Source organism: Pongo abelii, chromosome 15, assembly GCF_028885655.2.
Source record: "Pongo abelii isolate AG06213 chromosome 15, NHGRI_mPonAbe1-v2.0_pri, whole genome shotgun sequence".
Classification (NCBI taxonomy): Eukaryota; Metazoa; Chordata; class Mammalia; order Primates; family Hominidae; genus Pongo; species Pongo abelii.
In genome coordinates, this window is record NC_072000.2 from 105,271,315 (window position 1) to 105,285,181 (window position 13,867).

A 13,867-nucleotide genomic window follows, 5' to 3' on the forward strand; every position below is an offset into this window, starting at 1 on the left:
TGTTAGATGAAAGGATATGAGAAAGTTAATATTGGTAAATAAAGAAATAGGAAAAAATGTAACAAATGTTAAGTACAGAAATACATTAATGGGTAGTAAATAAAGATGTAAAAGAAGGCAATGCGATCGATGGTGGCAAAAGATCATCACAAATTAAGGGCTATGGCTGGTCCACTTCTAGAAAACCACAGGCTGTCCATTAAATAATGAACATCTAAGTGAACAAGCCAGTGAATATCTAAATAGACAAGGATGAGGTGAATGAGAAGACGTGGCCCCATGGGTCCTCCTGATGAGGGTGTTGGGGCCCCCCTGGGCACCCCAGCTGCATGAGAATGAAGGACAGGAGGTATGGAAAGCTATGACAGAAGAGAGAAAGGAACGGTAAAAAGAAATAACAATCAAACGGATAAATGGGTAGATCCACGAGAAGAGTTAGGCTAGGACTTCTCATAAGGACACCCGACTCCACTAATAGAGGAATAAATGCCTAATAAAAAGAGAGCAAGCAGGAAGGAAGGATGCTATGAATGCAGGAATGAAGGAATGAGTGAGACATGGAACCGCACGACCAAGGATGGGCGTTTGCGGGTGGCTTTATGATGCGTACAGCCAAGCCACTCCGTGGCACTGAGCTCCGAAGACAAAGAGTGCAAGAGAGAACGAGTGAGAGAGTGAGAGAGAGAAATAATAAAAAATAGGAAGAAATGTAAAATGGAAGAAAGGAAGAGAGGTAATATATTAAGGACTAAATACATGCATGCAGATTTAAGACAGAGCCGTGCTAGAACAGGAATGAAAGGCTGTGTGAACCAAGCAGACCGCTTAATTGGCATCGGTGCTGCTGGTATGGTCAATCACCTACTCAACTAAGGAACGGCTCAAAGTATACACATGGAAGGGAGGAGTGGGGCCACAGAGAGAGGGCCCATTAGTTGCAGATTATGATGTATCCAGTTAGGTGCACCTGCCATCGAGAAGTGTAAAAATAAGTATTTACATAGAAAGAAAGACTGAATGGATGCATGGTGAATGCATGAATGAATGAACGACAGAAAAGATTTGCATTGACCGATGAGGAGGGCATTGTAGAGAGGGATGAAGGTCATTCATCCTGGGTGCAGATCTCCAAAAGAATGACAGAAAGAAAGAGGGAGTGGAGGAAAGAAACAATAGGATGGGAAAAAATGAAAATAGGAAAAAAGGAAGTGAAAAAGATAATACATAAGTAGATCAAATAAGCTGATGGAAAGGGACTGGTTTAGCACAAGCCATCCACATTAATTCAAATCTGTGGCTCTGAAGTTTGTTTTAAAAATGACCACAAGTGTAAGACTGAAAGAAAGAAAAAATGCACACATTCCATAGGATGCAAGAAAAGGAGTGAGGAATGGAAAAATTGGAAGAACAAGAGAGGGAGAGGTGTAAGAAAGGAGAAGAAAAGTGAAGTAGGCGTATGAAAGAAAAAGCACTTCTTGGACAAGCACTGAAATATAATGAGACAATTTTATCCATTAAATATAATAAACAGTAAACATTGAGGTTCATCAATAAAAGCACAGATACCTGAATAGAGGAGTGACTGGCTGAATGAATGAGAATGGATGATTTTCACTATCCTCTGCACTCAAGGCCCAAAAGAATGAAAAGAGAAAGCAAGAGAGGAGAGAATATGGAAACGTATGACAGGATGTATATAAGCAGTACAAACATACTGAATGAATAAATAAAGACGTAAATATGTGGGAGAGTGGACCATGCAAGGACAAAAAGAGGAGAGAAGGCAGCAAGAATTAGGACTAATTCAAAACTGGGTTCCTGAGATAGTTAAATAAATCCTGCACCAAATCCCCAGGGGGAGGAATTAACGAACAAAAGACAGCCCCACATGGACCAGTGTGCAGAAGGCTCCGGGAACTGCAGATTATGGTTAATCCAATTCTGGGCACCTGAGGTCCATAAATAAAAGAATAAGTATTGAAATGAAAGGATGACAGAAAGAATGAATGGACACATGAACGACTGAATTAGAAATGGAAATGCCTGGCACAGCCAGGAAGGAACTGCCCATGGGATTGTCATTCATCTCACTCTGGGCACCTGAGGTCCATAAATAAAAGAATAAGTATTGAAATGAAAGGATGACAGAAAGAATGAATGGACACATGAACGACTGAATTAGAAATGGAAATGCCTGGCACAGCCAGGAAGGAACTGCCCATGGGATTGTCATTCATCTCACTCTGGGCACCTGAGGTCCATAAGCGTGGAAAGAGGCAAGAAGAGAAGTGTCAGGGAGTCAAAGATAGAGCTAAGGAAAGGCAAAAATGAAACTAAATGAAAGCAAAAGGGAAAATAAAGAAAAACCAATAAAAAAGAACGAATACGTGGGTGTATCTGTAAGAGTAGGATCTGTTAGGATTAGTCATAAGACTGTGAGTAATCCTGAAGATGGATGAGATAATCCAGGCCCAGGTTCCCAGGGGGAGGGAAAATGGAGAAAATATAAAAAGAAGTGAAAAAGGAAAAAGGAAAGGTAATAAACAAACAACCAAAGTGATAAATGGATAGTTAAGGGAGGTTGTCTGAACAGGGATTATAATTAGTTTACATACGTACTCCTTAAATAGATAAACACATTACACCTTTCAAAGAATAAATGAAAAATAGAGAGACATACCTGGCTCCAAAACAAGGCTGTATCTTCTGCCACTGTAATAAAATAGATGCAATTGAGGTTCATAAATAAAAGAATAAATACTTAAACGTAAAAGGTGACTAAATGCGGGGAAGAAAGATTGCAAATAAGTACATGGGCCAAAGATGTTTGTTTTGCCCATGGAGTTTTAATTAAAACAATTAATAAGGAAAACAAATACCCAAAATAAGGAAGACTGACAAATGAGTGAGTGGATGAGAGAGTAAATGGTGCTTGACGTAGGAGCAGTAGTGCTTTAGGGACCAGCATGAAGGTGATGACCGGGAGCCCTGATTCATGGGATTCTGTCCACCTGACTTTATAAGAACCAGAGAATGGCTGGGAATGGTGGCTCACGCCTGTAATCCCAGCACTTTGGGAGGCCAAGGCGGGCGGATCATGAGGCCAGGAGTTTGAGACCAGCCAGTTTGAGATCAGCCTGGCCAACATGCTGAAATTCCGTCTCTACTAAAAAAATACAAAAATTATGGGCGTGGTGGCACCTGTCTGTAATCCCAGCTACTCGAGACGCTGAGGGAGGAGAATTGCTTGAACCCGGGAGGCGGAGGTTGTAGTGAGCCGAGATTGCACCACTGCGCTCCAGCCTGGGCTACAGAGCAAGACACTATCTTAGATTTAAAAAAAAAAAAAAAAAAAAGAAGAAGAAAGAACCAGAGAAATGTAAGGAAGAGTGAGAGAAAGAAAGAAAGATGCAATTTGGGAAGAAATGACAAAGAAATGAATAAAGAATAAAATAATGTAACGGTCAATAAATAGGACTTGTGAATGGAGGCCTTTAGGACAAACGTTATGATTAATTTCAAGCTATGTTACTGAAGTCCATAAACAAAGGACTCAGATCTAAATGGATGAATGAATGACTGGAAGAAAGGGTGGTAGGAGGGTAGGAAGAAAGGAAGGAGGGAAAAAGAGAAGAGAAGAAGGAATCTTCTTTCCAGTCCTGTGTTCTAGACAGTGGAATGAAGTGGTCCCCAGGGAGGGTGGCTGTTGGCATGTCATGTGCTTGTCACATGCACTTGCCCTGGCAGGGAGGAGCTGGCTCAGGAAGACCCTGGTCTTGGGGTGCTGTTGCCCTATCTTGGCTGTGTGGGCCATTTCACTGCATCTGTCTCTTCTCAGTTTCCCCATCTGTAAACCTGGAGTGGCACCAGCTGCCTACTTGGGTTGATCTTACGTGTCTCTGTTGATGGTACCCCATCTATGGCCTGGATAGGCAGGAAGGGCTTGGACCCTGGGCCCCGCAGAAGGTTGCATGAACAAGTGGTGTGAAGCCTATTGGGTAGCTTGGCCACTCCCGTGACATGGGTCACCTGCGCAGGAGGTTTTGCCCACCAGGGGGCAGCAGAGGGTCAGGGAGCAATAGGCCCTGGGTGGAGCATGGGCCCCGCCTGCTGTGTGCCACCATGGGTGTGGCGCCTACTCACATCCAGGGGTTGGTGCAGGGAAAGGCCAGAAGGTGGCCAGGCGCACCTGAGAAGGGGGACCCAGAAGCCCCGGGACCCAGGAGCCCTGGGCAAGCCACCAGAAACCTTGTTCTTGCAACTCTCTGCAATGTGCCCAGGCCACCCTCTGTCCTGGTCTTCCATGCGGCAGGGCACCCACCCTTCTCAACTCAGGTTTCCCTGGGCAGCAGGTGCACCTCAGCACCCCTGGGGTTGCAGAAGTGGTCCGGGGACCCTGGCTTCCTTGACATGCCATCCCCAGAGCCTGGTTCAAGGCCTCTCTGTCTTCTCGGCTGTTTCATGATGTGTTTTGTAACTTGGCGGGATTGCGTTTCACTGTGTTGAGGTTGTCTCTTCTCTGACTTGCCCTCCGGGGGACTGCCAGGGCAAATCTGGAGAGCTGCTCATGCTGACAGTCCTCCCCCAGGGCCTCCCCGGTTCTGTTGAGTCTCCTTTCTCTGTAGTGGAGGAAATGTGTGTAGTTTTGTGTTGTGTGCCTGTTTGTCTGTAAAAGCAAGGACCAAAGTCTCCCTTGTTGACCTCTCAATTCCTATTTGGGACATTTAAAAACACTGGATTCTTAACAAGTGCCCCGAGCAGTAGGAGCACATCTTGGATGGACTCAGGAGCACGTGGCAGGGAGCACGTGGCAGGGAGCACGTGGGAGGCGGGGGAGTGGGGTGGGGCCAGGCCGTCTGGAGTGGGAGGTGTCATGCTCAGAGTGACTCTGTAGACACTGGGTGGGATGGGGGTGTGGGTGCAGGCATGGATGGGGCTGTTACTCTAGTGTGATGCTTGAGGTCTGAGCTGATGGCGGCAAAGTGGGGTGCTCAAGAATCAAAGCTATGGGGTTATAGACAGGATATGAAGGAGGGAGGGAGGCAAGAAGAAGGGGGTGGTTCCCACGCTTCTAGCTCCGGCTGAGTGGATGGCAACAGCATTTGGAAGGCGGAGGACATGGAATTCATGTGTCAGGAGCCACCTTCCGAGCCTCCAGTACCACGTGTCAGGGCCACATGAGCTGGGCCTCGTGGGCCTGATGTGGTGCTGGGGCCTCAGGGGTCTGCTCTTCTTCTCTTTCAGAATCTGGGGCTCCAGGCTATGCCTTGGCTGGACTGAGGTCTGGGGGTGCACTTATTATCCCTGGGGACACCTGCTGAAGCTTCTCCCTGACAAGCTGTGTCACTGTTGGATGAGGATGGGGCGGGAGGGGCTCAGGGCAGAAGAAGACCGGGAGGGTCTTTCAAAAGAACTCATGTACGGCGGTTACAAAAAGTCAGCAGAGGCTCAGGAAGACTTAAAGTGTGCAGAAGGCGGGGAAGGGAGGGCCCATCGCATGCACCAAGAGGAAATGGGAAGGAACAGGCGACTTTGGCTGCTAGGAGAGCCTTCTCCCAGCATCTAGGGGCTGTCCTGACGGGTCACAGTGGGTTGAACTGAGCCAATGAGAGCAGCTATGGGGAGACCCACTGGTGCCCTGGAGGCTGGGTGGGTTTGGGTTGGATGAATTCTCTGTGTCCTTTTGGAAATGTGGAGGCCATGAGAGGGGATCAGGGCTCTTAGGGTTTTGACCCTTAAGAGTTTTGTATCTGGAATTCAAAGGGTCTTTAGTTCTGGGATGCTGAGATTTGGGATAGGGTTCCTAACGGCACAAAAGCCAGAGATAAAACGTCCTTCACGTGCTCCCTACCTGGTTCTTTCTGTACCAGACCCACAAGGTCTGAGTTGGGATCCTAGTGCTCCTGTCTGGTCAGGGCCTATCTTTATGTGTTCGTTAAACTTTAAACAATGAGAATAAATTCTGTCTCTTGACATTGTCATTTGCATGCACCCCACACACAAATCCTTTCCTGGTGACACCAGGAGCTACAGCTCTCCTCAGCCTCCTCTTGTGACTCCCAGCTCCCTCCTTGGGAAGCTTGGCCTCAGGACCCTGGACAGACAGGCCACAAATCCCGCTGTGTCCCGTTATGTTCCTAATGTAAATGGTGTGGATGGCACTTGACCTAGAGCAGTGGGAAACGCATCTACCACTCAACATTCTGACATGTCACCCATTTTACTTTCTTACAGGCATACTTTTTTTTAAAAAAAAGTGTCTATTTTTTAATGAGCATCCCTTCTTTAAAAAAACCTAATTGCCATTATTCATCACATACACTTTTTTTTTTTTTTGCATCCTGCCTCTTCTATTTAATATTCTGTCATCAACATTTTCGCTTGTTCCATTCATCTTCATAACCTCACTGGTTGCGTTGTGCCTTGTTGAGTGGCTATGGTGTCATTCACAGAACCATTCTGTTATTCTTATGTATAACCACCTTTTAAAAATATTATGAATAATGCCACAACTAACTGCTTAAAACACCCTTTTTTTCATTCTTAAGAATTATGTTCTTCCACCCAGAAGTTATCATTGCTTCATTACAGATCAGTTTCCCCTGCTAGACTGTGAGCCCCATAAGGGCAAGGAGCTTATTGAATTGGCCTTTGTATCTCTGATGCCCAACATGTTGTAGACTATAAATAAATGATGAATGAGTGGATGGAAGAATGGAGGAAGGAGCGAGTGAGTGAGTGTTTGGCTGATGGATAAGAGGGCGGAGGGATGGGTAAATACATGGATTGGTGAATGAATGAATGAATTTCCTTTGGTTAAGTCTCTTGAAAGAAAGGCTATGGATCTTTGTATGGATGTTGATTAATTTCAGAAGGCTTACAGCATTTTACAATGTTCAGCAATGTATGACCACTTAATTAAGAGATGGCTAGTTTGTCTCTGTTATAAAGTACTTTTGCATTACTTTAACTTGCATTGCTTTAATTACTAATGATGGGCGAACACTTTGACCTATGTTTGTTAACAAATTGTATTTTATCTTCTGTGAACTGTTTGTCCAAGTCCCTTGGGTCATGGCTTTCTGAAGAGACTGGTCCCAGGTGTCCTTGGGATGTGGGGAGCCGCTCGTTAGCTCACTGGAGGCATTCAAGGAAGCAGCCAGGCAGCCCTCGGAGAAGGTAGTGTTTAGGAGATTCTCATGGTGTGGGGTTGGCCTAGGTAGCCTTTCAGGTCTGTTTGATGTGAGGATTTGCTTCTCCCTGGGAAGTGGGTGATGGGGACAAGGACACCTTCCATTGGCAGGTGTAGACACTGCAGGCTGGACCTCCTGGGTGTGCTCGTGGACTCCGATCTTGCCCTCGATAAAACCCCTGTGGGACAGGAATAGCTCTTTGAACCTCCAAGGTCCAGACAGCCACATCCTAGCACCCTGTACAATCAGTTAGTGGCCTTCCCACCAGCGCAGTCACTCATTCCTATTAGATCCCCATGAAGCCAGGCCCTGGGGGTTCCATTTTCCCACCTCTTAGGGGAATTGGGTTCCCAGCGTCCTGTGATGTGTCAACAAATGTCCTCAGCCCTGGCCTGCACATGTGGCCTCAGTGGTGGTCTTTGGGGTTTAACTGACGAATGGAACATTTTGGATCAGGACTGATGGGAGAATCTCCTTTCATTTTTCTTCACCTGGGGCCATTACATTCCAAGGAGCAGAATAAAGGGCATATTCTGCCCAAAGCATCAGGGCTCACAGGTCAGTCACAGCCATTTAGGGAGGGCACGTCACCCAAGGAGGGCTCGCCCCTCTTTCCAGAGCATCCTCCGCTCTCAGCAGAGCTGCTTCTGCCCACCCATCCCTCTACTATAGCACTGAGCACTGTTTGCCTGTGTCAGAATCCCTCACCCACATGTTCAGCTTGGTATCCAAGCTTGGGAGGCCGGCAATGACTTTCAACATGAATTGCTCCATCTACCCATCCATGCATTCGGCCTACTTATCTTGAACCCGTGCTTTTGGCCTTTTCTTCTCCTGAAAGCAAACCCTTTCATTTTGGGTGGGCTGTGTAGCGCCATGGGCTGTGGTTATGAAGCAAACACCTTTTCTTGTAGCTGCCTCCTCCGGGGTTACTGCTCTGAGCACGTCCCAGCTGGATCTCATCTGCCACTGTCACCCACAGCTTCTTCCCCATGGTGCTTTCTATGTGTCACACACCACGACTATGACCGGGGTCGCAGAGCAGCCTGGGGCCAAGCCCTCCCACCCATAAGCAGAGAGGTTCTCCCCAGGCCTCACCTTGCCTGGCGCATGGTCCCTGCCATGAGCTTTGCGTTCAGCCTTTCAGCTTCCTCCACTGGATGGCAGTGGTTGTAACTCATCCATTCATCCCTTCATTCCTTCATTCATTCACTCACAGCCAACAAACATTTTAAAAAAAATTTGCCAGTGCTATACTAGAGCTGGCTCCCAAGAACCCGCTGCCGCGTTGCCTTTTGAAAGAAAACAATGAACATTTTGGTAAAGGGTCGTACTTTTGTGTCGGTGACAAGGCGAGATCCCTGAGTCAGCTCAGGCTTGTAGATTCGAGTTCTGTTGCGAGTTTGATTGCCCCTCTGACTTTGTCCCCTGTACAACTAGGTTGATTAGGAATCAGCCAACTGTGTTCCCCGGGTGCTCAGAAATCACAGCCCATATCCTCGAGAGGCCAAAATGAGAGCTGGGGGGTTCCAAGATGAGTGGCTGCTTCTGGCCGTGGGCAGGCTTTCAAGTCATTAGAACACTCTGGCCTTTCCTGGAGGTGTTCTTGGAGCCATTCCTGCCCCTTTCAAGAGGAGTTAATGCCCAGCTCTGTTTAGTGAAAATTAGGGGAAGATGATTGCTCATGTGGGTGATAAGAATCACCTCCCGTGAGGGGGTCTGCATAGAACACTCCATTGGCAAACCTGGGTGTCCAAGGCACGTGGCATTTTGCAAACTCTGGGCGCAGCTCCGAGCTGTCCTGCAGGTCCCAGACCAGGTGAGAACTCCCTGAGTTCCTGCTGCCTGGGTCGGGGGTGAGGCATAGGTCTTGGGGGTTTGACCTGGAATTCTGAATGTTATTCATTGCATTGGAGAGGAAGGACAGTAGGCAAAGCCAAGACCCTGGAACTGGACAAACTCATGTGGTATAAAGTCACTGTGAGAGCTGGAGTTGAGTCTGCCTACTGGGGAGGACTGCGGCACCTACCTCGCAGGGCTGTTGTGAGGAGCAATGTAACCGTGATTTTGAACTGTGATTCTGGAAGGGCGGTGTGCGTGTCCCCGGGGGTGTGCCAGGCGAGTGAGGATAAAAGGCCAGGGAGACAGCCTCACTCAGGCAGCTGAGTGGGAGAGCGTTTATCTCTAAACCTGGAGGGGTATATGGTGGGACAGGAGGAATTTTGGCAGGAACTATCATGCTAGGGGCTTGGGGGACTCTTTGGACAATGCCCCTGGACCCCCCGGGGGGACGCGTTCACGCTCGCCTCTGAGAGGCTGGAAATGCCTGGCTATGCTTTCTGAATGCTGTGTGCTTCCTGCCTCTGTGCCTGGCCTGTGGGCAGCACCTACTTGTGTCCGCCTTCAAAAGGCCCTTCTGGGTGGTGTCCTTTTCCCCAAAATATTAGGCACCAGCCATCAAAGATACTGCATTGTTCCCGCCCCCACCCCTCCCTCAACTGACAACATTTGGGCTCAAATGCCAGCAGGCTGGGTGCCCAACACAGTGCCTGGTGAGTGGTAGCGCTTGCCTTTCTTTTCTGTTGAATGGATGGATAGCTAATGAAATTGTAACCAATGACAAGCCTTGATGTTTATAACCTTTACTAAGAGATTACTGTTTTTCTCTTCATGGACCTGTTAACAACTGCCATATTGTATCTTATGGACATTTGTATGCCATGTTTGAAGAGCAGGAGCCTTGTTTTGGTGTCATGTTGATGGAACTTGAGCTGTCTGATGCCAATCTGTGTTTTATGTTAGAAAGAGCCTAGCATTAGGATCTGGCAGACCCGGGGGCCACTTAATTAACCCTTTGCCTGTTTGACCCTCAATCTCCTTTTCTCTAAGCCATAGGTCACCAGAAAGCCTACCTCACAGGGCTGTTGTGAGGGCCGAGGGTGGGTGCGCTGCGACAGTGCAGTGCAGATGCTGGCTTTCCCTGGGAATGGGCATATGTTGGGATTTGTCTTGAAAGCATGAGTGATGGCTTTACTAGTCCTAAGTGAATAAAAAGTCAGCCCTGACCTTACGCTGGGATTGCATTTCCCACAGTCAGTGGCATGTGCAAACCACTGGCGGAGCAGCCTGCAGGTGCTTAGCGATGTGGGCCCAGAGTAAATATTTGTTTGATTGATGAGTGATGGCTTTTTCCTTCCTCAGAGGTTGCCCTGCCCCCCATTCCAATGTGGGCTGCTGCTTCTTCCCAGCAGGTTGTAGCTGGCAGGGCCGTTGTGCTTTGGGGTTTGCTGTACCTGTCGGTGCCATGAGGGGACGGTCTGTCTGCTTGGATGGGTTTCTGCAAACATTCATGTATGCCCCTGGTTTCGTTTGTTAGGGAGAAGGAGTGGGGTGACCTAGAGAGAGGATGAGGAAGGGGTTCTGGGTGGTATCCTTGGGGTACCAACCCTCCTTCCACCCTGTGCTCTGAATTTCCTCACGGTCCTTTTCTGTCCCTGGTAGAAGGTGCAGAAGGTAGGCTTTGCCACCTTCCCTGGGCCTGGCACCAAGCTCGGGGGTCTTGTACACTTTCCCTTCTCTAACTGGGGTGTGGGCCCATTTCCTAGATGAGCTTGTTTAGAATCAGGACAGCTGGTATCAGAGCCAGGACTTCCCAGTCTTGCACAAACAACCTGTGCATTTTTGAGTCCACCAAATAAGGCCTCCTACCTGGTCCGGCTCACCCCTGCCAGCCCCCAGCAAATGCAGCCTGGTGCGTCCCCACCCCTGCCAAGAGCCCAGGAGTGCTCTGGCAGAGGAGTGCAGGGATGAGGAAGGAGGCTGTGCCCTCCAGGGAACTCAGCTGCGTTAGAGGAGGTGCCGCTGCGCTGGCAGGGGTCTCCAGACATCCCAGGCAGGGGTCCTTTCAGATCAGGCGTCTCTTCACCAGACCACCGTATTCCTTTTCCAGCCTTCGTCTCTTGCATGTGGGGGTGCGGTGTTTGGCTCTCATATCCCCACATTCCTGCTGGTGGGGGTTTGAGCTGGGTGTTCCTTCTGCTCCCCACTCCCCACTCACAGCCCCCACCCCATGCAAGCCTCCCTTGCTCCCACTCTTTGTCTCCAGCTTTCACAGCCTTGGTGGGCAGGCTGCTGGGCCTGTTGCCGCTCCAGCTCTCTTCCACCCGCCTCTTCTTTCTCAGCCTGAGCTTTACTGTGAGGTCTGGGCGCCACACCTTGGCCCCTGCCATGCCTGCCCCCAGAAGCACCCACGCGGGTCCCCTGATTCTCCCCTCCCCTGGGCTTTGCTGAGGAGCCCTTGCATTGTGGCCTTTGGTGTCTGCCGCATGCCCATCCCCTGTTCTTGAGAACTTGGAAGCAGAGGGGGCCCCTCCTATTGCTCCCAAGGGGCTCCACAGTAGGGAGCCCCTCCCAGGAGATTCTGAGTCTGTGTTTAGGTGTTGATTCCTGGGTGGGCCTTAGGGTCCCTTCAGGCCAGGCCTGTGTGTGACCTAAGGCTGAGGGGCTCTATCAGGCACCTAGTGTCCCTTGGAGGTGGGTGGGGCTGGGTTCTGGTCTCCTGAGGGCGGGTGGGGAGACAGGCTCAGGGAGATTTCCATGAAGCTGCCCTTGAACCCCTCCTCTGAGGCCGGCACTGCCCTGGCCCTTTACACCCTGCCTTCTGCACTAGTAGGCACGTAATAGATGCTCGCCACCTGTGGAGGGCAGGGTTTAAATGGCTGGAAAGAGCTGAGTGGGCTGTTTGGCTAGTGTACGCACCATTTGTTTAAAAGGAAAGGGTGTGTTTCTTGGCAAAGACTCTTCAGAGAAAACGCTGAACTGGGGAAGGATCTCTACCTGTTCTGGGGCCTCACTGCCCTTCCTGCCAGTCGGGGGACAGGCAGTCACTGGTGGGTTTCCCCCCAGTGGAAACACAATAGTTTGGAAATATTTATGTCTAGGATAAAACTTCATCTGGACCAACATGTCTTTGTTGGTGTTGTGGCCCAGGTGATTTTGGGAATGTAGAATACATTTGGCAATTTCCAAATGGAGTGATGACCTGCTCCTCCGCCCCCCATGCCCTCCCTGAGGCTGGAGGCTTCAGAAGCACCTGCCTTGGGAGGAGGCTGTTCTACCTGAGAAGTCTTTGTCCCTACCATTGGTGACAATCAGCATTGACCTGTGAGGCACCTGCCAGGTTTGGGATGCAGCCTTAGACATCCAGAAAACCGGGGGTGGAGGGATGGGGTGGGGGCTTCAGACCCCAGAGCTTGATTCCTTTTATCTGTCTCACCCCCAAAGAACAGTACATGGGTACCAGGTAGGTTACTTGAATCACCCTGAGCCTTGATTTTCCCACCTGTTAGAAACGGGGTAATTCATGACAGTGTCTGCTCGGGAGATGGCTGTGACCCCTGAGAATTCTCGCTGCATGCCGTAGGCTGGCTCGTGAGACTCAAGGTCTGGGTTCAAGGCCCCCCCAACCCCTTCTGATTGTGTGTCCTGGGCGAGTTTGCTGTTTGTAACCTGGAAAGCGTCACACCTGCCTGGCACGGTTATTGTGGGATTCAATGAGATTGTTTGTGTGAAATAAATGCTTTGTGACTGGCACACAGGCGCTCTCATCCTGGCTCTCCTGGTGGGCCCGGACCGCTGGGTGCTGGCTGCGGAGGCCCTGTGCTCCCTGGAACTGTCTGCGCTGGTCCCAGGGACTCTTGGGCAGAGTGGAGGACAAAGGGTGAAGCACCAGCCCGCTCTGGGGAGACAGTGGCAGAGGGAAGGGTTTGCTTTTAAATCCACTCAGCAGGTTCAGACAGGAGAGGATCAGAGGGGAAATGTTTAGAGCCCTCAGGAGGAGGAAGAGACCAAGTTTTAGGAAAAACACCAAAGCTGGATAGGTTGGGCAGAAGAACTGGGGATAGCATTTAGAAAGGCTGAGAGTCCTGGGTTCTGGGTTATCAAGGTGAGAGAAACCAGAGGTTGCCAGTTGTAGGTGGGCGTCAGGAATAGAGTGATGCTTCCAGAAGTTTCTGCAAGTGGGCAGACTCCAAGGTAGGGTAGAATACACCAGAAGTTAAGGGGAACTAGGTAGACAGGCCGAGCTGGTGGCTGGGTGCTCCCCTCACCCTCCATGCTGCTAGGAGCCCCTGAGCACGGACTCGCTCTCCTCTCCCTCCCTCCTGGGGCCTGCCTGTCTGTCTGTGAACTCTTGTCGGCCAGCGAGGCCGGGAGCAGGTGGCCTTCATCTGCAACTGTGTCTCTCTCAGCCTCCACAGCCACGGGGACGCCCTGCACCTATTCCCACGGGACAGGCTGGACCCAGAGACTCTGGACCCGGGGCCTCCCCTTGAGTAGAGACCCGCCCTCTGACTGATGGACGCCGCTGACCTGGGGTCAGACCCGAGGGCTGGACCCCTGCCCACCCCGCAGGAACCCTGAGGCCTAGGGGAGCTGTTGAGCCTTCAGTGTCTGCATGTGGGAAGTGGGCTCGTTCACCTACCTCACAGGGCTGTTGTGAGGGGCGCTGTGATGCGGTTCCAAAGCACAGGGCTTGGCGCACCCCACTGTGCTCTCAATAAATGTGTTTCCTGTCTTAACAAAAACAGTGATGGATGTGCTACTAATATAAGGAGGGGTGAGTGTTGGGTATCCTGTCTCACTGGGCAGTGTGATGGGTGGGAGGGCGGGAAGCC

General features: G+C 50.0%; 1 protein-coding gene across 1 annotated transcript; it reads left to right on the top strand.

Annotated features, from left to right (window-relative positions):
* The first annotated feature begins 4,813 nt into the window (after nucleotides 1–4,813).
* On the top strand, nucleotides 4,814–11,664 carry LOC129049850 (uncharacterized). The gene has a single exon (XM_054530544.2). The coding sequence runs from the start codon at nucleotides 11,000–11,002 to the stop codon at nucleotides 11,537–11,539; it is 540 nt and encodes a 179-aa protein (XP_054386519.2). The 5' UTR covers nucleotides 4,814–10,999; the 3' UTR covers nucleotides 11,540–11,664.
* Nucleotides 11,665–13,867: the final 2,203 nt, after the last annotated feature.